At 38.3% G+C, this 25,201-nt stretch overlaps 4 protein-coding genes across 4 annotated transcripts; 2 read left to right on the forward strand and 2 right to left on the reverse strand.

The window, feature by feature from the left end:
• The first annotated feature begins 14,842 nt into the window (after positions 1–14,842).
• Positions 14,843–18,090, forward strand: LOC110898265 (WAT1-related protein At2g37460). Its single transcript, XM_022145028.2, has 7 exons — positions 14,843–15,214; positions 15,332–15,394; positions 15,479–15,595; positions 16,402–16,642; positions 17,183–17,344; positions 17,472–17,623; positions 17,698–18,090. Exons 1-7 carry the CDS (start codon positions 15,009–15,011, stop codon positions 17,912–17,914), a joined length of 1,158 nt encoding a protein of 385 aa, XP_022000720.1. The 5' UTR covers positions 14,843–15,008; the 3' UTR covers positions 17,915–18,090.
• A 121-nt stretch (positions 18,091–18,211) lies between these two features.
• On the reverse strand, positions 18,212–20,492 carry LOC110901085 (F-box protein At2g39490). Its single transcript, XM_022147938.1, has 3 exons — positions 19,659–20,492; positions 18,939–19,097; positions 18,212–18,586 (listed from the first exon to the last, which is right to left on the reverse strand). The coding sequence occupies exons 1-3, from the start codon at positions 20,490–20,492 to the stop codon at positions 18,212–18,214; spliced, it is 1,368 nt and encodes a 455-aa protein (XP_022003630.1).
• A 900-nt stretch (positions 20,493–21,392) lies between these two features.
• LOC110898264 (pentatricopeptide repeat-containing protein At5g42450, mitochondrial) lies at positions 21,393–23,079 on the forward strand. The gene has a single exon (XM_022145027.2). The coding sequence runs from the start codon at positions 21,418–21,420 to the stop codon at positions 22,984–22,986; it is 1,569 nt and encodes a 522-aa protein (XP_022000719.1). The 5' UTR covers positions 21,393–21,417; the 3' UTR covers positions 22,987–23,079.
• Positions 23,080–23,779: 700 nt separating this feature from the next.
• On the reverse strand, positions 23,780–24,359 carry LOC110898263 (histone H3.2). Its single transcript, XM_022145026.2, has one exon. It carries the CDS (start codon positions 24,292–24,294, stop codon positions 23,884–23,886), a length of 411 nt encoding a protein of 136 aa, XP_022000718.1. The 5' UTR covers positions 24,295–24,359; the 3' UTR covers positions 23,780–23,883.
• Positions 24,360–25,201: the final 842 nt, after the last annotated feature.

The raw sequence follows: 25,201 nt of genomic DNA on the forward strand, positions 1-25,201 counted from the left end.
AAGCCTCTCTGGTCATGCATTAGACTTTAGTAAGTATGCTTAACCTTTCTTAGTTAAGTTTTTGCTTAGTTTTAGCTTAGAAGTCAAACCGTCGTAATTAACGGTTGACTTAGCGATTAATCACAAATGGTCCAGTGACTAGTCGAATCAAAGGTAGTTATATGATGGTAATTATGTGGGCATTAAACCCTTAAAAGGGCACCCTCTAATTCCCAATCTAACTAGTTCAAATGTCGGGTCAAAGTTGCTTAGAAAAAGTCAACAGAACCTTAATTTTCGGATTAACGCATAATTAACCATCTAGAAGGCATGTAACCTATTTTATCACTCATATAACTTGATAATAAATTTAATAACTGGTCTAAGCTTGTTTGATCCGACAATTTCCTATTTAGACCCGGTTCGGAACCGAAAGTCGCAAAACTTTGACTTTTGCTTTGACTTCAGTTCTGACCCGTTTTAGTAGAGTTTAGATATGCCTTAGGACTTCCTTAGGACCAGGTTACATGATGGTATGACCCTCTGTGACCGGTTCGTTGTTCGCCCGAGTCATTTGTACATTTCCGTTATATGCTTAAAAGTTGACCATAATGCCCTTTTTACCTTAAAACGAGAATTTTGGATATGTGAAAGAACAATAACCTTAGTTACTGATTTCTAAACATGTCCCTAAAATTTCATGTCAATTCGAGGTCTAGAATAGGAGTTATGCTAAATAGCGCAATTAAGAAAGCTTTTGTTAATTAAACGGCGCACTTAGCATAAAGCCTATCTAAACCCAAATTTTGACACCAAACCTTTTACACACTGATGTAATATAATATTTTGAGATTTTTAAAGATTTTTAATTATTTTTAACCTGCTCATGACCTAAGGTTATGACCTTGATTCGGTAATACCGAATATACCCTTTTCGGACATAAAACGAGTTCTACATAATATTTTGACGCCAATCCAATTGCTACTGATTTTAAATAATAAATAAAGTATTTTGAACTATATAACCTGATCAGAAAACTCAGATTTCCTGTATAACCCGGAAATCGCTTGAAACGACTTTATACGCGTATTAAACGCATAGTTTGGGTTTAAAACCATTTTGTCATATAAAGACTTATTACCTACTGATGTAACTTATTAAAATAAGTGGTTTTACTGATTACTTCAGACCCAAACATCAGAAGTATAAATAATCTCTTTTATAAACTTTAAAATGACCAAAAAACCCCTACGGGGCGTATTATGGGATTAAACTCGTTATGGGCATAATGGAAGGTATCCCACTGATATCACAACATATTTAGAGCATAATGACTTAGGAAACCTGTATAAGACTCTTACGGTTACCCGTTACGCCAATTACGCGTTCGGTTCGGTTTATGTAACTAGTTTACATAAATTAGCCGAACGGGTCAAACCTTGTCGTTTTTATCTCAAATTCCATAATGTGGTTGGATTACCCATATTATACAAGTCTTCAAACTTGTCGGGCCTAAATCACATTCTATTCCGGTCTTCGCTTATTCGTGCGTTCTAACCGTATCTGTCGTTAAAACTAACCGGTCTAAGTTTAGGCTTAACTAAAGACCCGTTAGGATTCTAATAGATTATTATAAACCTTCGTTCCAGAATAGGTGACCCGGTAAAAGCTACTTGCAATTGCTGTTTGTGAATTATACTTTGCAAAGGTAAATACTTTTAACTTATTTCCCTATACGGGCTTGGGGTACGGTATATAAAATACCGCTTGGTCCAGCTTTTAACTTAAATTTTTAATCGATTAGAGGTTAAATTATTGATATGCTTTGTTTTAAAATGTTTTGTTTGCTTAAAGCCTTTGGGGGGTTAATGACCATGTCCCGGATATCCTTGGCATCATCTTACGAGATGGCCACGACCTGAGCATGGGGTGTAGGCGTACACTCGTCGGTGCATAAATGAATAATTAATGTGGTGTGTCTATTGATCTTTAACCCGGTCTACGGAACGGGCTACTGAACGCATAAGGAACATGTAATTCGTTTACAAGTATTATATTCAAATAATTATCCCAAGTTATAAAAGTTTGTGCCACGTGCATTCAAATCAATTTTATTAAAACTTTTTCAAAAGTGTCGGTTGAATGTATTTCCCAGTGTAAACTGACGTATTTTCCCAAAAAGGTTAAGTGCAGGTACTATGCGAACTAGGCTGGCCTTCTCCTAGCATCCACAATAAGTCTCGCAAGCTTGGATGTCAACTGTTGAACAATATTTCCTATTTATTTTTTATCCCCCTGTGGATTATTTTTCAACTGTTTGTGACACTTGATATTACAAATTATATTCGGTTGAAATATATCTATCTTTTGCTTCCGCTGTGCATTTGAATATTGTGTTATTTGACTGTAATGTTACCAACTACGTCACGGTAATCCCCCACCGAGCCCACCGGTGAAACGTGTGGAAATCAGGGTGTGACAGGTTGGTATCAGAGCCAACGTTGAGTGAATTAAACACTATCCTTATGTGTTTAATCTCAATGACACAATTGCACATACTCGAGTCTAGACAAGAACTTAGGACGAATTCAAATTGTTGTTCTAGTTTGTCCTTTATTGCCTGTTATTTTATTTCATTTGCTTAAGCAGGAAATATGCCACCGGCAATCAGAAGAGGAGGAAGAGGCAAAGGGCCAATCACTACCCACAACGATCACGAGGCTGGGCCTTTACACATGCGAGCTCCTGCCAGCACAATGAGTGCCGACCCTCAGAGAAACAGAAGGAACCTTTTTGAGCCCGCTAGACGGTATATCTCGCACAGTTTAACACCTTCTTGCCGTCACACCTTTGGGCCGAACTCAGAAAACGAGCCCGATAACCCTCAACCTTCATTCATACCTCTCCAGCGTTCTGTTTCGCATCGTTCCTTTGGCGACCATACTCCTGTCTTTCAGGGCCGGTTCAACCCGGCAAACTATGTCCAAGAACCAGTGGGTTTTAACCCATTGGGACCAGAGGACCATTTCTCAGAAGACAATGCGATGGACATGGACGAGGACACGGATCCCGTCGAACCTGCAAGAGGCACCCCCAACCATCCAATCGAGATCTCTGATGGATCATCCTTCCATGGAACACCCTATCAGGGTCCAGACAGTTATCAAGCAAGGTTCAACCAGTGTGAGTGGTACTTTACACCCTCTCACCATTTATCGCCTCATGAGCAGCAGCAGCAGGATCCCTCCGAGGATTCGCGTTTCGTGGCAGTCACGCCACCGCCTCCACCGCTGCCAGTTCATCAAGCACCTTCGGATCCTCCAAGGCGTAGGAGAACTGGCGCGCGGATATCCGCACGAAGATGGGATTTTCACTTTAGCACCCCTCGACACTCCAGTGGCAGTCATTATCCGCCACTGCATGAAGACCCACAAATGGGTGGACCTTCTAACCCAGCTGCAGAGGTGAATTCTGCACCAGTTGCACCACCTCCGCCACCATTTGGTTATGATAACCCGATACCTACATACGCCGGTTCCACAGCGTACAACCCGTTTGAGCAGCCAGCTCACACTCACTACAACTATATTGGTGTCGACCCCTACATAGAAGCGGCGGCAAACTACCACGCCCTTCATCCTGAAGTACCTTATGAAACACCTTGGGGAATGGGATACTCAACTCATGGGTATCCAATACCTGCTAGACCTCCGGCTCAGCACCTATCACAGCAGCCACGTTTTTCCCCACCGGAGCAGGAAGAAATCCTCCACCGTTTAAACATGGTGGAACGAGATTTTGAAGAAGAACGTAAGAACAACCGTGGATTCCTCAAAGGTTTGGCAAACCTGTTAAAAGGAAAGAAGAAGCGAGATCATTAGTCTCTATATATACTATTGTATTTCCTATTTCAATCAAGTCCCTGCATGGACATTTGTTTGTGTATTTAGTCCTTGTGTGGACATTTATCTGTCTTTCAGTCCCTGTGTGGACTTGTCTATCAGTCCCTGCGTGGACTTGCCTTTTCAGTCCCTGCGAGGACACCTATCATAGTAATTGGTCCCTGCGTGGACTTGTTTTCTGTTTAACCTCTGCGTAGGTATCTGTTTATTTAAAAGTCCCATTTAGGGCAGTGTGTAATCCTTTTTATGTTTAATGGAATGTTAAGTTTATGAAATTCATTTTGTCATTATGTACATTATATATGAAATAGATAAATCAAAATCATTCCTTTTAAAATAATCTGCCTATCATATATTAATTAAGAATCTTAACGGTAAAACCTAGCCTTCGTGTCATTATAAGACCTGGGCAAGATGGTAAGACCTGGTTAAAAGATTCAAATCTTTGTTAACGTCTGAAAACATGTTAACACTCTTGGCAGATGTGATTCATTAAAATCACACGCGTCATTCTTACACAAGGATCCTTCAAGGGATTCCTAACCCTAAATTAATGATCTATAAATCATGGGTTTAAATCATCAATTAAGATGATCACATATCAAGCATCCATTAGTGATGTAGTGCCTACGGGCTATATTCATTGTCATATAAGACAAAAGACAGTAGTAATCTATGACTCCCTGTCAAGAAAAGGTAAAAGAACTATGTTCAAACCTTCATGCCCGGATTCTCTGAAATCATGGCTTATAGTTTAAAACGTCCTTGTGACTAGGCTTTTGTGCCACTAACAATATTGTTTATAATTAGGATAAGTTATATTAAAATCCTAAATAAATGTGAGTAACAAATTAACCCAATATGGTCTATGTTTACCATGGTTAATGAATTGTTAAAAAGGGCAACTCCATAATAAACTCCCAAATAAATTTTTGTCATTATCTTTTGTAGCAGTTCAAGATAAAATGGCTGACTCGGATGAAATAAACAGTCACCCAAAGGAGAATCAGAATGATGCCCAGATTAATATAGCAGGGGCAGAACTCCAAGCATTGATTGACAATGCTGTTACAAAAGCCTTGGATAGGCAGTATAGTGAGTCGAGCGGGACTCGGAGTAGGACCCGATCCGCACCACATTCTAAGCCCAAGACTCATTCTGAGGCGCATAGCAAGCCTCCATCCAAGAAAGAAGAACCAAAGAAAGATGATGACGATCGTCACTCTTCGAACCATCATAGTGTTCCGTCTCAAAGAGTCGTGCTGAATCAAGGACCCCGTGATAAGGGTTGCTCCTACAAATACTTTGTTTCATGCAAGCCCCGGGTTTTACGGGGGAGAAAGGAGCAATAGACTGCATGACTTGGTTGGATGAGATGGACACGGTGGTTGATATCAGCGGGTGCGCTGAGAAGGATGTGGTGAAGTTTGTGTCTCAATCATTCAAAGGTGAGGCCTTAGCCTGGTGGAGATCGTTGATTCAAGCCACTGGAAAAATTCCACTGTATGGTATGTCATAGGAAAAATTTGTTGCCCTCATCCGAGAGAACTACTGCCCTCAGCATGAGGTTGAGAAGATTGAGTCGGATTTTCTGTCGTTAGTGATGAAGAATCTGGATTGCCAAGCTTACCTTACGAGCTTTAATACGATGTCAAGCTTGGTTCCTTATCTGGTGACCCCGGAACCCAAAAGAATAGCTCGTTTCATAGGGGGCTTAGCTCCGGAGATCAAGGCAAGTGTGAAAGCCTCTCGGCCAGCTACATTCAGGTCAGTAGCTGATATATCCTTATCCCTCACGCTGGATGCGGTCAGGCAGAGATCGCTGAGGAACAAGGATGCCGAGAAAAGGAAGCATGATGACGATGACAACTCGCGTCGATCAAATAAGAAGCACCAAGGAAACAATGACCACAGAAAGGGACCTGGTTCAAGGAAAGGTAGGCACCAATCTGGAGATAAGCCCAAGTGTAAGACTTGCCAGAAATATCACTTTGGGAAGTGCAGACTTGACACAAAATCCTAATATCAGACAAGGCCTTGTGGGATTTGCAAATCCACGGAACATAAAAACCTCGAGTGCAAGAAACTGAAAGACGCGACATGCTACAGTTGCAACGAGAAGGGGCACATTAAGACAAACTGCCCAAAGTATGTAAAGAAAGCGGATGAAGGAAAGAAGACTAATGCTAGGGTCTTCAGGATGGATGCAAAGGAAGCAGTGCAAGATGACAATGTGATCACAGGTACCTTCCTTATAAATGATGTCTATGCAAGAGTACTATTTGATTCAGGAGCTGATAAATCGTTTGTAGACAATAAGTTTTGCAAATTGCTGAATTTACCTGTTAAGACCTTAAGTGTGAAATATGAGGTGGAACTAGCTGATGGCACCTTAGCAACCGCCTTAACCATATTAGAGGGATGTTTCATATCCATTAAGAACCACTCTTTTCCGTTGTCCCTACTTCCTTTGAAGTTAGTCGGATTCAACATAGTTTTGGGTATGGACTGGTTATCTCATAACCAGGCCCAGATTATCTGTAATAAGAAGCAAGTAGTGCTCAAGACTCCGTCTGGTGAGTCACTTACCATTCAGGGAGATACCCGGTATGGACTGTCAGAGCATGTATCTATGCTCAAGGCCTCTAAGTGTTTGGCGAAGGGTTGTGTCATCTATATGGCACAAGTAACTATTGATGAGCCGAAAACCCAAGATTGAAGATATCCCTGTTATTTCTAAATATCCTGAAGTTTTTCCTGAAGAACTACCTGGTTTACCACCAGATAGACAAGTAGAATTCAGAATCGACATTATCCTTGGGGCAGCACCTGTTGCTAGAGCACCTTACAGATTGGCACCAACAGAGATGAAGGAATTAAGAACACAACTGGATGAATTGCTAGCCAAAGGTTTTATTAGACCTAGTTCATCTCCTTGGGGAGCACCAATCTTATTTGTCAAGAAGAAGGATGGATCGATGCGTCTGTGCATCGATTACCGTGAGCTGAACAAAGTCACTATCAAGAATAGATATCCATTACCCAGGATCGACGATCTGTTCGATCAACTTCAAGGGGCAAGCTACTTCTCTAAGATCGATCTGAGGTCAGCTTATCACCAACTGAAGGTTAGAGATGAAGATGTGCATAAGACTGCATTTAGGACTCGTTATGGTCACTACGAGTTCCTAGTGATGCCTTTCGGGCTCACTAATGCACCAGCGGCATTCATGGATCTCATGAACCGTGTTTGCAAACCATACTTGGATAAATTCGTTATCGTCTTCATAGACGACATTCTGATTTATTCAAAGAATCAAGCTGATTATGAGAAGCATCTTCGATGTATTCTTTCACTACTTCAACAAGAGAAGCTTTACGCCAAGTTTTCGAAGTGTGAATTCTGGCTTCGAGAAGTCCAATTCCTTGGACATATGGTTAGTGAGCGTGGTATCCAAGTGGATCCCGCTAAGGTGGAAGCTGTCATGAATTGGCAAGAGAAGAAGACGCCCACGGAAATTCGCAGCTTCTTGGGATTGGCAAGATATTACAGGCGTTTCATTGAAAATTTTTCAAGGATTGCTGCATCCCTAACTTCTCTGAATAGAAAGAATAAAAAGTTTAACTGGGGCCCTAAGCAGCAAGAAGCTTTTGATATCCTTAAGCAGAAGCTAAGCAATGCACCTGTGTTGACATTGCCTAATGGAATAGAAGAGTTTGTAGTATACTGTGATGCATCACACACCGGGATGGGATGTGTGCTTATGCAGAAAGGCAAGGTTATTGCCTATGCTTCACGTCAGTTAAAAGTGCATGAAAAGAATTACACCACCTATGACTTGGAGTTGGGTGCCGTTGTATTTGCACTGAAGCTTTGGAGGCACTACTTATATGGCATCAAGTGTGTGATCTATTCTGATCACAAGAGCCTCCAGCATCTGTTTAACCAAAAGGATTTGAACATGAGGCAGCGACGATGGATGGAGACTTTGAATGATTATGATTGCGAGATAAGATACCATCCTGGCAAGGCAAATGTAGTCGTCGATGCCTTGAGTCGAAAGGAAAGAGTGAAGCCTATTAGAATCAATGCCAAGAGCATTGAGATAAAGAATAGTTTGAATGAAAGGTTGTTAGCTACACAGAAGGAAGCTGTACTAGAAACTAACTATCCTAATGAAAAGCTAGGAGTAACTGAAGAACAGTTATCCTACGGAAAGGACGGAATTTTAAGGTTAAATGGACGAATATGGGTTCAAGTTTATGGAGGACTACGAGAAGTTATCCTTCAGGAAGCCCACAGTTCCAAATATTCCGTTCATCCTGGAGTTGACAAGATGTACCAGGATTTGAAGGCAAACTTTTGGTGGATAGGCTTGAAGAAGTCTATAGCTACCTATGTAGCAAAATGTTTGACATGTGCGCAAGTCAAAGCTGAACATCAGAAGTCGTCAGGTTTGCTACAACAGCCTGAACTTCCCTCGTGGAAGTGGGAGATGGTGACGATGGATTTCATCACCAAGTTGCCGAAGACAAGGAAAGGAAATGATACGATATGGGTAATAGTTGATAGATTGACTAAGTCAGCACATTTCCTACCCATTAAGGAGACTTATAGCTCCGACATGCTAGCCCAATTGTACGTAGATAAGATTGTATCTCTACACGGCGTGCCTGTGTCTATTATCTCTGACAGAGATACTAGATACACGTCACATTTTTGGAAAAGTTTCCAACAATCTTTGGGCACGCGCTTAAACTTCAGTACGGCTTACCATCCTCAGACGGACGAATAGAGTGAGCGTACTATCCAGACTTTGGAAGACATGCTTCGTGCATGTGTAATCCAATTAGGTGGTAGTTGGGATAACCACCTACCATTAGTCGAGTTCTCGTATAACAATAACTACCATACGAGCATTAAAGCTGCTCCTTTCGAAGCCTTGTATGGTAGAAAGTGTAGAACGCCCGTTTGTTGGGCGGAAGTTGGAGATGTCCAGTTGACAGGACTTGAAATAATCTTTGAAACGACGGACAAGATTGTCCAGATTCGTGACCGTCTAAAAGCTGCCCGAGATAGGCAGAAAAGCTACGCAGATTTGAAGCGTAAACCTTTTAACTTCGAGGTAGGTGACAAAGTATTGCTCAAAGTATCACCCTGGAAGGGAGTGATGCGATTTGGTAAGAAAGGCCAGTTAAGCCCGAGATACATTGGACCATTCGAGATCATCGAACGTGTCGGATCAGTTGCCTATAAGTTAAACTTACATGAAGAGCTCAGTAGTATTCACAATGTTTTCCACATCTGCAATCTGAAGAAGTGTTTCGCAGATGAATCACTAGTCATACCACATACAGATGTACACATTGATGAGAGCTTGAAGTTTGTTGAAAAACCTGTGTTGATCGAGGATCGACAGGTTAAGAAGCTTCGAAGGAAGTATATACCGATTGTAAAGGTAAAATGGGATGCCCGTAGAGGTCCCGAGTACACGTGGGAGGTAGAATCCACGATGAAAGAAAAGTACCCTCATTTGTTTCAGTAAATCTCGAGGTCGAGATTTCTTTTAAGGGGGTGAGGATGTAACACCTCGAAAATTTACGTCCTATAATGTATTGACACGTGTCATAAGCTTGAACGTGTTAATGAATACCATAGAAGGACTAAAGTTGACAAAAGTTGAAAGTATGTGAATTCAAGGGTTAAAAATGTCAACAAGGGATAAATATACTTTACAGTAACCCTACATGATGCTCATAGCTTCAAACGAATGAATCATGGATCATACGGAACTAAATGTGGAAGAAAGTGAGGAATTACAAACTACAGGGGTTAAATGTGTCAACATGTTTAAGTTATACCTCTGAGTGACCCTTTAGCAAACCCGAGGCTTTGTAACGGTAAAGTATGCTCACTAGAATGCGCGATATAAATTTCATAAAGTTTCGTTATAAAATGATAAAGTTATGATCAAATTCGTGCATGAGGGGTTGAAAGCGTCAACATTGAAAGTTATGACTTCTCGGGTAGTAACAAAGTAACCGAGGACTTAACAAGATGGGTAAAAGTCTCGAGGCCCTCGTACGTAAATAAGAAGGGTTCATAATGCAAAGTTACCCTTCCGAAGAGCCAAGAGCCAACTGCAATAATGTAAAAGATTTGAAAAATCTTACAGCAGGTCTCAGGCAGGCCGCGTAAGAGTTATCAAAGGCTTACGCGGGCCGTGTCAATAAGGTAAAGATTCGAAATCTGACAGCAGGGTTCAGGCGGGCCGCGTAAAGATTAGAAGAACCTTACGCGGGCCGCGTCAGACTCCCAGATGCAGAAAACGTTGGCAGCAGCACTGTTTGGTGTTTTAACTGACTTAAAACCATTATTGCTCAGCATGGGCGACTCCTAAATGACTCCTAGGCTCTAGGGACGTGTATTGATGATCAGGGACTGTTGGTAGAGTTGTGTGGCATGATCTTGAGCCACCAAGAACACTATAAAAGGCCTTAGTGTTGCGACTTTGTAACCACACCTCATTTCTGCATTTCTGATCATCTCTGGAGCTCAAGAGCCTTCTCTAAGCCTCTCTGGTCATGCATTAGACTTCAGTAAGTATGCTTAACCTTTCTTAGTTAAGTTTTTGCTTAGTTTTAGCTTAGAAGTCAAACCGTCGTAATTAACGGTTGACTTAGCGATTAATCACAAATGGTCCAGTGACTAGTCGAATCAAAGGTAGTTATATGATGGTAATTATGTGGGCATTAAACCCTTAAAAGGGCACCCTCTGATTGCCACTCTAACTAGTTCAAATGTCGGGTCAAAGTTGCTTAGAAAAAGTCAACAGAACCTTAATTTTCGGATTAACGCATAATTAACAATGTAGAAGGCATGTAACCTATTTTATCACTTATATAACTTGATAATAAGTTTAATAACTGGTCTAAGCTTGTTTGATCCGACAATTTCCTATTTAGACCCGGTTCGAAACCGAAAGTCGCAAAACTTTGACTTTTGCTTTGACTTCAGTTCTGACCCATTTTAGTAGAGTTTAGCTATGCCTTAGGACTTCCTTAGGACCAGGTTACATGATGGTATGACCCTCTGTGACTGGTTCGTTGTTCGCCCGAGTCATTTGTACATTTCTATTATATGCTTAAAAGTTGACCATAAAGCCCTTTTTACCTTAAACGAGAATTTTGGATATGTGAAAGAACAATAACCTTAGTTACTTATTTCTAAACATGTCCCTAAAATTTCATGTCAATTCGAGGTCTAGAATAGGAGTTATGCTAAATAGCGCAATTAAGAAAGCTTTTGTTAATTAAACGGCGCACTTAGCATAAAGCCTATCTAAACCCAAATTTCGACACCAAACCTTTTACACACTGATGTAATATAATATTCTGAGATTTTTAAAGGTTTTTAATTATTTTTAACTTGCTCATGACCTAAGGTTATGACCTTGATTCGGTAATCCCGAATATACCCTTTTCGGACATAAAACGAGTTCTACATAGTATTTTGACGCCAATCCAATTGCTACTGATTTTAAATAATAAATAAAGTATTTTGAACTATATAACCTGATCAGAAAACTCAGATTTCCTGTATAACCCGAAAGTCGCTTAAAACGACTTTATACGCGTATTAAACGCATAGTTTGGGTTTAAAACCATTTTGTCATATAAAGACTTATTACCTACTGATGTAACTTGTTAAAATAAGTGGTTTTACTGATTACTTCAGACCCAAACATCAGAAGTATAAATAATCTCTTTTATAAACTTTAAAATGACCAAAATACCCCTACGGGGCGTATTATGGGATTAAACTCGTTATGGGCATAATGGAAGGTATCCCACTGATATCACAACATATTTAGAGCATAATGACTTAGGAAACCTGTATAAGACTCTTACGGTTACCCGTTACGCCAATTACGCGTTCGGTTCGGTTTATGTAACTAGTTTACATAAATTAGCCGAAACGGGTCAAACCTTGTCGTTTTTATCTCAAATTCCAGAATGTGGTTGGATTACCCATATTATACAAGTCTTCAAACTTGTCGGGCCTAAATCACATTCTATTCCGGTCTTCGCTTATTCATGCGTTCAAACCGTATCTGTCGTTAAAACTAACCGGTCTAAGTTTAGGCTTAACTAAAGACCCGTTAGGATTCTAATAGATTATTATAAACCTTCGTTCCAGAATAGGAGACCCGGTAAAAGCTACTTGCAATTGCTGTTTGTGAATTATACTTTGCAAAGGTAAATACTTTTAACTTATTTCCCTATACGGGCTTGGGGTACGGTATATAAAATACCGCTTTGTCCAGCATTGAATTTTTAATCGATTGGAGGTTAAATTATTGATATGCTTTGTTTTAAAATGTTTTGTTTGCTTAAAGCCTTTGGGGGGTTAATGACCATGTCCTGGATATCCTTGGCATCATCTTACGAGATGGCCACGACCTGAGCACGGGGTGTAGGCGTACACTCGTCGGTGCATAAATGAATAAATAATGTGGTGTGTCTATTGATCTTTAACCCGGTCTACGGAACGGGCTACTGAATGCATAAGGAACATGTAATTCGTTTACAAGTATTATATTCAAATAATTATCCCAAGTTAAGTTTGTGCCACGTGCATTCAGATCAATTTTATTAAACCTTTTTCAAAAGTGTCGGTTGAATGTATTTCCCAGTGTAAACTGACGTATTTTTCCAAAAAGGTTAAGTGCGGGTACTATGCGAACTTGACTGTAATGTTACCAACTACGTCACGGTAATCCCCCACCGGGCCCACCGGTTAAACGTGTGGAAATCGGGATGTGACACCTATGCCGTTAACCAAGCTAGCCAATTTCTTCAAAATCCCACAACCGATCACTTCCAGCTAGTAAAAAGGATTCTTCGTTATGTTAAAGGCAACTTATCACATGGTTTAACTTTTGATCGTCCTCCTAACACTACTTTACTAGGTTTTTCAGATGCAGATTGGGCTCGATGTATCGACACATGAAGATCGACATACGACCGCCACCACCAGCCCTTGGCTCTCCCAGATGCGCGGAAACCCGACCTCCACCCGCCCGAAGGCACGACAGTGGAATAATCGGTAAAACCTCGCCTCCCATCCAAGACGAACCGGCGCCATCCGTATTCGCCCTTCACCTGGACGCCGCAGAAAATAATGAGAAGAGTAAGAGTCGAACCTGGGTCTCAAGGAACACCAAATCTTTCCCCATCCACTCCACCACTACCTCATTGGCTAGTAAACTCGTCTAATACTCATACTCGTATGACAAATCTCTAACAGTGACCTTTGAATGTGACTAAATCATTTTTATCTAAAGATTCATATTACTGAGAAGAATATAAACCAACTACTTAAGTACTTGAAGACACGACGAATTAAATTATGGATTGAATCAGATATCTTTAGTATAACAAATATATATTTATACAAGTTGGATATTTAATAATAAGACTATACATGATACATCTACAAGTGGTTGGACATTCATCTGGCTAGAGTTCACTTTCTTAGGAATCAAAGAAACATGGTTGTATAATACACTCTACCATATATATGAAGTTGCGATTTTGGTTTTTTGTTGTAAAGAAGCACGATGACTAAAGGGTTTATTGATGAACATACCTTACGGCTTACGACGCCAAATTGTTGCATCACAATAGTCAGTCCACACTATCAAGAACATGTAATCAAGTGTATAATGACAACTTCAAACATATTAAACTTAGACACATACATGTAATCAGTTAACAAGTTGTGAGGTGATCACCAATTCACCATTAGTTTCTTACCATCAAATAAAAACTTTCCACACCTTTTTACAAACAAAAAAAAAAAAAAAAAGATTACCAAAACAAAGCCTTTGATTGAAAGTACAATTCAAAAGGGATGAAACTTAATCCCACATGTGATCATACACGAATATGAAACCTTGTCTTAACATTTGGTGTTTCACCAAGTCTTAAGATCAAGTGATAATACATCATTTGAACATGACTCGAGTTTTGTATATTCATAACAATGCCATGGGGTTAGCAAAACTTGGAACCATAATGGTAAAGATGACCGTATATCGTTTTTTAACGGAAAATTTATGTTGAGGTGTCTTAGGTAAATAAACACTCTTAATAATACCACATGAATGTATAGGTATGTAATGGAACACTCTTAACAATATACACATGATTGTATAGGTAACTAAAAGGGTATAAATTTAAAGCAATCTTAGTACCCAAGATATAAGCGCATCACCGACAACGGGTCATCTTACAATAAACTAAACGAATGAGACGAAGGACATGCAAGAAATGTTTCCACCTAACATATAAAGAAAGATAATTTAGTTAGACTTGAGAACATTCATTAAATATAACCTAATTTTGCACTTACAAGTATTAAAAACTTACACTGCTTTTATAAAAGACAAAGATGATACTACCAATACCACTAGGCCATGAATCACTAATAAAGATTATTGGTGGAATTTGTATAACACCCATGGGATTTAGGAATTTAATTGGGTCAGGTCTTTCTTTTAGGAAATCAAGTATATTTTGAACAAGGGAGAATTGTTGAAAATATTCAAAATATTAAGTTAATTTTAAGTTGAGTTTTAGGAAGTTTGAGATAATAATTTTGAAAGCGATTAAAATATTTTTTGAATCACCCAATTAGATCAGGGTCACAGTAGTGACGTCAATTAGCAAAAAAAATTAATTGTGGTTATTAACCATCTATATCTATATTTATCTATACTTTTTATAAAAGGGCAAATGAACATGACATAAGAAAAATTGAGTTGGCAATTATAAAGGTTGTCCAACAATTTCTTTCTTATCTCATTTTCGATTACTTTAGCCATTATCTTGAACCTAAAATATTCCATCGAAAAGAACATTATAAATTTCATCAAACCAATCAATAAAAGTGGTTGGATGATAAAGTGGCCATACACTGTTTGTTTCAAAAAAGCTTGTGTTGACTGGTGCACAAGTGTTGTATATAAGCACAAGAAGCAAGCGATTTGTAGACAACCGGTACAAGTGTGTTGAAGCAAAAACTTTAGCTTTCAAACACACATTCATAATAATCCATCAAGATGTCTAAATTTAAGGCCTGCATGAGTGAATTCTTTAAAAATGGGAAGCCATTTTTTGCAGTTATTTTCATACAATTTGGGTTTGCAGGAATGGACATACTTTCAAAAGCAGCTTTGAATGAAGGTATCAGCAATTATGTGTTTGTTGTTTATCGCCATGCAGTTGCCACCGTTGTTATGGCTCCTTTTGCCTTAATTTTTGACAGGTATATATCCACTTCTTATTATTTTTTATATTTTTGTATGATTTTGTGTTGTGTTAGTTATAAGTTACTACTTTAGAATAAGTATATTTTGAACATGTTAAGCTTTTTTTAAACCAGGAAAATAAGGCCGAAGATGACGCGCTCGGTTTTCATCAAGATTATTTTTCTCGGGCTACTCGAGTAAGTTTTGCAATCGAAAACGAAAACGATGTTAACTAGAAGTATAATTCGATGTTTGAGTGACAAGGTTATGTATGTTGGCAGGCCGGTTATCGATCAGAACCTTTTCTTTATGGGGATGAAAGCCACAACAGCCACATTTACAGCTGCAATGGTCAATATACTTCCTGCTATAACTTTTGTTATGGCATGCATTCTAAGGTGAATAGTGATATCATGCATTGCATGCATGAATGAATTTGTTTTAGTTTCAACCCAATCCTATTGTGACATTTCATCTCTCTCCGGCACTAGGGGCTTGCAACGGTGTTCCTATGGAGCACGTTGCTAGTTCATCTTCTTCCACCAACTCTCATCAAAAGACTGTTTGGAGGGGGGGTGGGGTTCCAACGCATGGCGTGAACCCGAGGACGCACCGTCCGCCCTTACATAGTTATTACCTATTTTTTCAACCAATATTAAAATTTAAAACCCAAAAAAGTAACCGAGTTTCCTCAGTACTCACCAACCAAGTTATATTATATTTCTGGTTGTGACCACTGAAAGAAAAAAACGTTTTTAAAATAAGTTTATATTATAGTGTTTTACTTTGGTTTGTAGCATATGCTTAGTTTATATTATATTGTTTTACTTCGGTTTGTAGCATATGCTTTTTAAAATCGGTTATTAAAATGGTAAACATTTGCCCAATAAAAAATTTAGCCAAAAGAGAACATGCCAATTAAAGAGGCGAGTTGCAATATGTCTTAATTATTATTTTTAACGCACACAATCTTATAAATCGTTTGGTTATTATTATTATTATGGTAATAACTTTGTTACTATAATCACAATAACTAAAACAATTAAATTATCTATAGATAACCCAAAAGAAACCATAGACATTCCAACACAAACATTTATGACATGTTACCAACCCGCTCAACTAGCCACCTCCAGTTTTATTACAGATGATGACCGGATATGCGCATAAGTCCATAGAAGTTTCTGAACTATTATTTTTTCAGGCTTGAGAAGCTAAATCTAAAGGGCATACGCAGCCAGGCAAAGGTAGTTGGGACGATTACAACGGTTGCAGGAGCTATGGTGATGACACTGATGAAAGGCCCAATTATAGAGCTGTTTTGGACAAAAGGAAGAACTTATCATGAGGTTGGAAACCAAGGAGTAGATTTCCGTCATTCCATAAAGGGTGCTACTATGATCGCGGTTGGATGCTTCAGTTGGTCAGGTTTCATGGTTTTACAAGTGAGCATCCGTACAACTGTATAGTAATAATTAAACATTGCTTTCAGAACCGAACAGGATCAACTGGTCAGACCGCTGGCCTAAACACTTTTTTAACCATTTATCTAAGCATGAGTCACTTTGGGTTGTGTTTTATTCAAACTGGTCAGCTAAAAATAGTAACGGTAATAATAGCTAGTAATGTTCTATTTTTAACATGTCAAATATTATATATATATATATAAGGGGGAGGCGTAAATTGAGTTACAAGTCATCTGAATTTAGTTTTTAAATGAATACAACCTCCAAAATTGAAAGGACGTCCCCACGACTCAAACCAAACACGAATTGGGTCGGGGCATGAACCTAATACAAAACTAAATCCAATCAGAATGGGCCGACATAAAAAACCTATGTTAAATATGAAAGAAAAGTGGGCATGTTTTGACCGGTACTAAAAATGAACCATTTCAACCCGCCCCATTTTGACCACTTACTTAACCCGCGTGACAAGCCCGTATACTAATGGCTAGATTACTAACTTGTCCCATGTACCTGTAGGCAATCACGCTAAAGTCCTATCCTGCTGAGCTGTCTCTAACCGTTTGGATATGCTTGATGGGAACAATTGAGGGAGCATTAGTGGCATTAATAATGGAGAGGGGAAACACCGCAGTTTGGGCTCTAAAGTGGAATACATCACTAGTAGCAGTTCTATACACGGTAAGTAAGAGCGACCCAAAGTCCATTTCTAGTGCATACAACCTCCTAAAAATGTATCTGTAGGCCAACTCAACACATCCTGACCCAGCTCGTTTCTAAAGTTGATGGTTATGTGTTGTTTATGCAGGGTATAGTATGTTCGGGTCTAGCATTTTACATTTCAGGAATAGTAATGAAAACTAGAGGCCCCGTGTTTGTGACTGCATTTAGCCCATTGAGTATGATCATTGTAGCTGTGATGGGATCAATTATTCTAGCTGAACAAATGTACCTTGGAAGGTATTTCTTTTTCAGCCCATTTTGGATAATTAATCATTAAATGATTAACTGACATAATATGATAATCTTGATAGGGTTATGGGAGCCATTGTGATAGTCGCAGGGCTTTATCTTGTCGTCTGGGGTAAAAGCAAGGATCAAGATGAAGTTGTTAAGTCTCTTTCGGCTGATGAAGAATTACCACAAATACAGGATAAAGAATTCAAAGAAAACCGTAATGATAAGATCATCACCATCAAAACATCAGATGGAGTTTCTGATCATCACAATCCGATTAATGGTTTAGCCTAGCGATTTTGTAACGCGTGTTCCAAATATTATCGCGCTTCTAATAAGTGTGTTTTAATTTTGTTTATGAATTAAAGGAACTCTAAGATGTTCTATTAATCACATTTTATGTATGCATTCTGTTTATAAACAAACATCTTGTTTGTTAGGTCATAGTAAATGTTTTTCTTTTACATTCATTTCAAGTATTTTATAAACTTTCATAAACTAATGTTTATGTTTTTACTTCAAATAAGATATAATAACAAACTAAATCAATAATAAGTTCAAAGAGAATTAAAAAATTTTAATTGGCATGGATTAAACCAATATTGGTGTCAACTGAAAATAACATTTGTCGCTCAACGACAAGAGCAAACTAGAAGACTTGGAAGAGTAGCTTGTTCTTGTCGATGATGATTTTATCGTCTTTAAGTGGCTTTGTGGGATTTTAGCTACCCTCCATGAAAGCTTATTTTCTGGTTCTGCAACACTCATTTCCTTGATTGCTATGGCTCTTTTAAGCAAAAGGTCCATCAAGGAAGCCAACATTTGATCATCTTCTCCAATCTTAAACCCAAAAAACTTAACCATTTTCAAATGCTTCAGTTGAAAACTGTGCAAATTATCGGTCCAAACGTATGGCCAAGATTCGTGAAAGTGAGGACTTGGTACTGCACTCCATTTTTCATCAATCTAATTTAGAAAATCAGAAATTTTTTATGAGCATTTGTATACAGAAAAGTCAAAAACAATAAGTGAAATGTGAAACAAAGCCGGCCCTTAGGGGGGAGGTTCCTGGGCCAGGGCACATTTTATCGGGGGACATGTTTTAAGCCTATTAGGTATTAGCCCAATATAACATAAACTATAACTTTAATCATTGTTTAAAAAAATAGTTCACATTAGTTATTTTTATAAGACCTAAGGTGCACGTTTTTCCATGCTCAGACAGGGCACCTGAGTTCTCAAGACCAGCTCTGATGTAAAACGTTTGTTTTCGACGGATCTGATCGAGATGATACTAAATTATAGAAATTCAACTGACCTTGATAAACAAGTTTTCCAATGATGGTGTGAGAGTTAAGAAGGCTGCAAGTGAATCCCTCTTTTGTCTGTTCATGCAATAATCTATCCATGACAGCTCCTTCAACTTGTCAAACTTGAACTCAAGCATATCTAGTGTTACACCTCTTGTACATAGCCACTTTATGATAACAACAAAATGGAATAAGTTGAAGAAAATTTTATAAATCAACCAAGGCTAGTAGTTTGATAATTTGTAGAACACAAAGTTACTTTTAATTGAAACTGTGTTTGGAACAAGTGATTCACTTTTTAAACCATTAGTTTTGTCTTCTAATTACATGCAAAGTCTGTATTATATTAGTTATGTTCTTAACTGTCTTCATTGTCACTAAGGATATTTTATTTTACCTATGTTGCATTTAAAGTAATTTAAATTATTAATGTTTATTTGCCATTTTTATATGTGTTAGTATTTACATAATTTGTTCAAAACCTTGCATGGTTATAAACACGGGAAAATTACCAAAATAATCATTTGACTAGTCAAAATACCAAAATAGGAAACAAGCCCGGCTGAGCCTCCAAATTTGCCAGCTTAGCCGGCGTGTTTTCTGTCTTGGAACAATCAAGATCAAACTTGACTATTTTGGTAATTTTTCCTATAAACAATGTTTTTCTTTGGCATCATAGCATAACAAAAACAAAGAAAAATAGGTAAAATATTAAAACTTGAAGATACCTCAAGAAGCCAGCCACTTAGAGTGAGAACTTCAACATCCTTGAGAGAAGCAAGAAGAGAGACAATATCTTCACAATCAAACTCATTGCAGTCACTTAGGGTAGTAGTACCCTTCAAGTTTAATGTAACATCACATAACTTCGGGACCTCTTTAAGCTCGATTTTAGCTAAGGTTCCTCGATACAAGAAAGATTTAAGGTTTGGAGCTGATAAAATATTGACACTTCTCATGTTTTCACAATCCAAAATCACAAAGTTATGCAACATGTCATGTGCTTTAAGATCAACATATTGTAACCCATTGCATTTTTCAAGACTTAGAGTTTCAAGATTCCGGCAACCAGAAAACAACTCCGGAAGAAAGCTTCTCGCCATTCCTGTAATGGATCTAAGGTGAAGGGTCTTGAGAGAGAATAAGTTGGCATTTTCACACAAAGGCAGTTCTATGGACAAACTAAAATCGTTTGTGCATTCGCCATGGAAGCTTATGTAAAGCTCTTTGTCTACTCCTTTAATGGCTTTCATGAAAAGAGTTTCTTCATGACTAACTGAGTTTGATTCAAGGAAAGAGAGATTGAGGATCTGGTAACTGTTTACATAAGTGTTTAAGAAAGAAGAGACGACCCGACTCATCTGTTGACCGGATTCTTGACTTGTTATTTGATCAGAATTGATGTTTAAGAACACTTGAATTGGTGTCCATAAGTGCTTCCATGAAGATGAAAGGATGATGGTTCTTGCAGCTTCTTTTAAAGGGATCAAGGAGACGATTTGATACAAGATTTCGGTTGGAACGTCATTGATTGAAATAGGGTTTTCTTTGTTTTCTGCCATTGTTGTTCTTGTTTTGTTTTAGAGAGACCAAATTGGATTGAAGAAAGTGGAAATGAATGTTAGGTTATATGTAAGGTGTGGCTATATAATGAATGACAAAATATGGAATGAAATAGGAGGCATGTTTGCATGGGGACACTTTAGTTTTCAAAGTCAAAAATATAGAATTCTATATTCATAACCAACATATATAGTTTCAAGATTTCCTTATGAAAACTGACTTGCATCTTGTATATTTTGCTTTGGGTCATAGTTGATGGTCATTCTTTGACTTATAACTTGTAACTCAAGTTGACGTTGACTTATGTTTTATATCTTTTTGCCTTTTTTATTAGCAACATCCAAACTTTTACGTAAAATGACAAAACTAATTGATAAAAAAAACTTCAACGATTCCAAACTTATTTTTTTCCTTAAACACTAAACCATTCCAAACCTCCATATTACATCTCACTTAACAAAAATTAAAAAAATTAAAAAAAAAACATGTGTGTGGTCCCACTAAACCAAATCGGACGACAAAAGTCCAACTCCTCCAACGGTGCTTGTGTGTGTTTGGAATTGAAGTTTGGATTCCAAACTTGCCACATCATCTCCCGTTGAAGATACTTTAAACATAATAGAAATATATAATTTAATCTATAGTATATTTCAAATAGATATTTACATTAAAATAATAAAACATTGACCATCATTTGTTCTGATCTCATTTTAAATATATAACTAAAAACATTAAATAAAATAATAAATATAACTAATAACATAATAGTAACTATGGATATAAATTTCATACTTCACATCTACAGGCATCCAATTTAAATAGCCAACATAGTTCAAGGACTGTAAAGTAAAATTGCTCTTTTCAAATTTATTATATGTTTTGACCAAATATTCCAAAAACAAACCCTCTTATTTTCAGTCATTCATGAGACCTGTAGTAACATGTAAACAGTTTTTCTCACAGACTTGTTTCAACTCAATTAAACAACTGCATAATCTTGTCAATACTGATCCGATTAACACCCAGAAATCACATCAAATCGCAACCAAATCAGTAGTTTCAGCCCCTAAAAAAAGTTTGTTTTTGGACGCATGTAAGCTGTTCGATGAAATGCCTCAATGGGATGTTGTATCAATCTCAACCTTGATCAGCCAGTTAACCCGACAAAACCGACATGAGGAATCATTCTACATCTTCTCCAGGATGCTTGAGATGGAAATTGAACCCACTGAATACACATTAGCATCTCTCATTCACGCGTCCACCGCTATGAAGAATCTTAATATAGGGAAGCAACTCCATGCTTTCTCAATTAAAACAAGCTTGAACTCGAACGTATTTGTGGGTAGTGCTGTTTTAGATCTTTATGCTAAAACAAACACAATTGAAGAAGCCCAAATGGTGTTTGAAGATACACATAACCCAAATGTGGTTTCTTACACAGCTTTAGTATGCGGGTACATCAAAAACGAGAGATTCGACGATGCGTTAAGAATCTTTAGAACAATGCCCGAGAAAAACGTTGTGACTTGGAACGCGATGATCGGAGGGTATAGTCAAACGGGTCATAACGAGGAAGCTGTAAACCTGTTCATTGATATGTTGAGAGAAAACGTTGTACCGACACAGAACACTTTTCCGTGTGTCGTTTCTTCAGCTGGAAACATAGCAGCCCTTAATATGGGGAAAAGTTTACACGCGTCGGCTATTAAAACTTTGGTTAACGTCGGTGTATATGTTGGTAATTCGTTAATTAGCTTTTACTCAAAATGCGGCAGCATGGAAGACGGTTTGTTGGTTTTCAACAAACTTGGTGATAAAAATATCGTTTCTTGGAATGCGATGATAAACGGGTATGCTCAAAACGGACGAGGTAAAGAAGCGATTGAATTCTATCACCGTATGCAAGTAAAAGGGGTCAAACCGAATTCAGTAACCCTTCTCGGGTTATTATTTTCTTGTAACCATGTGGGTCTTGTAGACGAAGGTTACGCGTTCTTTAACGAGGCTCGTGTCGAGAACCCTGGTTTACTTGAGCCAGCGCATTACGCGTGCATGGTGGATTTGCTTGCTCGCTCGGGCCGGTTCTCGGAAGCTGAGAGGTTTATTCAAGATTTGCCGTTTGACCCTGGGATTGGGTTTTGGAAAGCTTTGCTTGGTGGTTGTCAGATTCATATGAATAATGAGTTAGGTGAGCTTGCGGCTAAGAAGATTTTGGAACTGAACCCGAGTGACGTGTCTTCATATGTGATGGTGTCAAATTGTCATTCGGCTGGTGAGAGATGGCAGAGTGTTTTGAGCGTACGGCAGGAGATGAAGGAGAAGAAGATGAAACGGGTTCCCGGTTGCAGTTGGATTGAAGTTGGATGTGAGATTCATGTGTTTGTTAACGGGGATCGGAGATCCGGTCAGCAGGATGAAATTCATGGGGTTTTGAGGTGCTTGTTTGATCATGCAGCGGAGTGTGGTTCAAGTTTAAGCTTAGTAGTTTAAATCAACCATAACCATTGTTGTATAATTTAACAACACCAGAGAAATCAAAATCAAGAACTCACAGATCAATCAACTATTTGCTCTCTTATTCAATGCTTCACGAACGATTACAAAGAAAGAGTCTTAACTGAAAAAGGAAAAACGAACGAAAGCATGGTTATAACGGCTAATAACAAATTAGAGCCAAATTATCCTTATGGCTGCAAACGAACCAAATCCGGCGAAAAGTTCGTGAACCATTCAGCGGGAAGTTTGTTTGTGTTCGTTCGTCTATTAAACAAACGAACACAAACAAGAAATCCTGTTCGTTTAGTTAAATGAACGAACATGAACATAGGCCCCGTTTGTTCATTTATGTTCGTGAACGTTCAGTAACGTGTTCAGTAGTTCATTAGTGTTTTTTTGTATATCTATTTAAATATTTCAAAATTCCATCAAATTAGATATTTAATAATAGTCAATATATTTTATATTCTGTTTATGAACGTTTATTAGTGTTCACTTATTTCCACCTGTGTTTATGAACATTAGTTTGTATTCATTTATGTACATCAACGTTTGTTTTCATTCATTATCTAAAATTAACAAACAAAAATGAACAAATTCATTTCCTTAACAAACAAACACAAACATAAAATCTTGTTAGGTAAGTGTTCATGAACGCATATCTTTCTTAACAAACAAACATGAAAAAGGTATTATTCATGTTCATTCAATTCGTTTGCAGCCCTAAATTTACCCTTATTTCAGCAAAACCGTAAACTAACAATAGAAATGCACTATAACAAGATCATCAATCAAATGTAAACTCAAATTTTCATTAAAGATAATGAGACATTAACAATACACCAAAGTAAACCAGATCTAGATACTAACAATCAAACACTAACCCTAACCCTAAGCCCTCTCACCACGAATCCTCCTAGCAAGCTGCATATCCTTTGGCATAATCGTAACTCTCTTTGCATGAATCGCACACAGATTTGTATCCTCAAACAGTCCAACAAGATAAGCCTCAGAAGCTTCCTGAAGAGCAGCAACAGCAGAGCTTTGAAACCTCAAATCAGTCTTAAAATCCTGAGCAATTTCTCTCACAAGCCTCTGAAACGGAAGCTTCCGGATCAAAAGCTCAGTGCTCTTCTGGTACTTCCTGATCTCCCTCAACGCCACCGTTCCTGGCCTGAATCTGTGCGGTTTCTTCACTCCTCCAGTTGCCGGAGCTGACTTTCGTGCAGCTTTGGTGGCTAACTGCTTTCGCGGAGCCTTTCCTCCGGTGGATTTCCTTGCGGTTTGCTTGGTACGGGCCATTTGAGTGATGAAGATGATGAATGTAAACGAAGATTGTGTGTTGTGAGGTGTGTGATTTAGGGTTTGAGTGTGTGTTGTATATATAATGAGGAGATTTGGGATGTTGGCGGTGAAGATTTGAGATTTTGAAAATTGGTTTTTTGGGGGGTTTTGAAATTTGGGGTGGCGGGTAAATTATACACGCTGGCGATCCGTGTGATGGGTATGAAAACAAATGATCTTAGCCGTTGTTTTTATTTTGTCAAGGATTAATGAATGATTTCATATCTAATTTTTTTTTTAAGGCAAATTTCATATCTATTATTTTTTTTTTTGTTTAAAGGTGTGAATTATTCGCGAGTATTGGAGGTCTAGCATATGTTGTCTTAATTGGGTTCGCGCTAAAGAGCCCTCTCACACAATAAATCTCTAATTTAAACCCCTCAATGAGAAATCATATCACCCAGACTCGAACTTGAAACCCGGAGAGGAAAACTCATTCGGACCAACCATAGGTGAAACTAAAATACCTATGGCCATCACTAGAGCACTTTGCAAATTTCATATCTATTAATTTAAAAAAAGTTTTGTGAGGCATCTCACTATTCAATTTTTAACCAACTGGGGTCGCCCAGTTGGCCACCGACACCCACCTCTTCCCAGAGGTACCGGGTTCGAGTCTTGGGAGTGGCATATGTCGCCCAGGGTAAGAACTCGGCAAGGGGAATTCACCGCGGAGCTAGCTTGGTCGGGTAGCAGCTCCCGGAATGGGATCACTTCGGCGGTTGGGAGGACCATGCTCTATCCCCCCCCCCCCCACTATTCAATTTTTTTACTAATTTTAACTCTTACGCTTTCATTTTTTTACTAATTTTAACTCCTTAAAAGCCTTAAATTTTTTTTATTTGACATTTTAATTTCTTTTTTA

This window comes from Helianthus annuus, chromosome 13, assembly GCF_002127325.2.
Source record: "Helianthus annuus cultivar XRQ/B chromosome 13, HanXRQr2.0-SUNRISE, whole genome shotgun sequence".
In the NCBI taxonomy this organism is placed as follows: domain Eukaryota; kingdom Viridiplantae; phylum Streptophyta; class Magnoliopsida; order Asterales; family Asteraceae; genus Helianthus; species Helianthus annuus.